Source organism: Myotis davidii, unplaced genomic scaffold (genome assembly GCF_000327345.1).
Source record: "Myotis davidii unplaced genomic scaffold, ASM32734v1 scaffold128, whole genome shotgun sequence".
Lineage (NCBI taxonomy): Eukaryota > Metazoa > Chordata > Mammalia > Chiroptera > Vespertilionidae > Myotis > Myotis davidii.
Window position 1 is genome coordinate 3,802,444 of NW_006299719.1, and position 1,081 is coordinate 3,803,524.

Below are 1,081 nucleotides of genomic sequence, written 5' to 3' on the forward strand. Positions count from 1 at the left end.
GCAGTGTGCAGGTGGCTTTATTGAGCAGTACACATGAAAACCGGAATAGTTTTGCGAACCTATGTCACCCCAACAAATTCAATTAAAAAAATAAGAGATTTTTTAATTTTGGCAATATCCTTGTTCACAAATTAATGGTCCGTTTCCATGTGTACGCTGCTTATCTGTATTTATGTATCAAAAAACAGTAATTTTCTAAACGACATGATGTGTGCATAATAGAACAACATTTTCAATCCTTTATTAAAGAAGGTGTTCCAAAAACTTGGGAAATACACTGTTCCTAACCCTTTGACAGTAGACTGAGCAACCAGCCAGCTATTCCAAGACCCAAGCTGAATACAATCGCTTCTGCCTCGGCCTACGTAGCTCCGCCCATCTGAGCTACGAACGTACTTTCCTTTGGGGTCCTCCCGCCTGTAGGGGGCGCTCCAAGGCTTCGAGGGCCTAGAGGCCTCCCGCCTGGGGTGCCCCTACGGCGCCTGTTAATTTAGCTCGGGAGAATACATTTGCGTTATAACTCTTTTGACCAGGAAAAAAAAATCGCACAGGCACCTTACTCTGGAAAATAAGGTTTAAACTCAATCCCGGCCAAGTGCCCACATCACCAGCCCCTGACGCAGCGGCGGCAAGGAGTCAGGCGGCACGAGGACAGCCCCGGAGTGCCGAAAGTCCCCAGCCCGCTTTCCTCCGGTGAAGACGTAGCTGCGGGTGGCTGTGCTGGTGGCGGCGGCGTCCAAGATGTCGACCAAGAATTTCCGAGTCAGTGACGGTGACTGGATTTGCCCTGACAAAAAGTGAGTCCAGCCAGGGCCCCGCCTTGGCGCGCGGTTGATCGGTGACGTCTTTCTCAGATCGGTTCGGCGTTTTCCCCGTTTACGATCCCCGTTGCCTTCAGCCGGGAGGAGGCGGCGACTCCGGGCTCCTGGGCGGGAAGGAGGCTCCCAGTCTCCTCACGAGGAGGGCTTTCGTGATCATCCCTGCAGCGTTTCCTCACTCCTATGTCGCCAAGTCAGCCCCTCATTTTGGGGAGCGAGATTGGCCTCCCCGTTACCCCCACCTCCCGCTCCGCCCCGGCCCG

General features: G+C 53.2%; 1 protein-coding gene across 5 annotated transcripts in view; it reads left to right on the forward strand.

The window, feature by feature from the left end:
- Positions 1-622: 622 nt before the first annotated feature.
- ZRANB2 (zinc finger, RAN-binding domain containing 2) overlaps positions 623-1,081 on the forward strand; it is a 24,070-nt gene continuing 23,611 nt past the window's right edge. For 3 of the 5 annotated variants that reach the window (XR_001515916.1, XR_001515917.1, XM_006775917.2), the window contains exon 1: positions 623-797. Coding sequence is in view for 3 of the 5 variants with exons in the window: in XM_006775917.2 (XP_006775980.1) it covers positions 742-797 (56 nt within the window). In the remaining 2 variants the exon portion in view is untranslated. The remainder of the gene's footprint in view (positions 798-1,081) is intronic. The other 2 variants (XM_015571890.1, XM_006775916.2) reach the window with 2 other exon arrangements.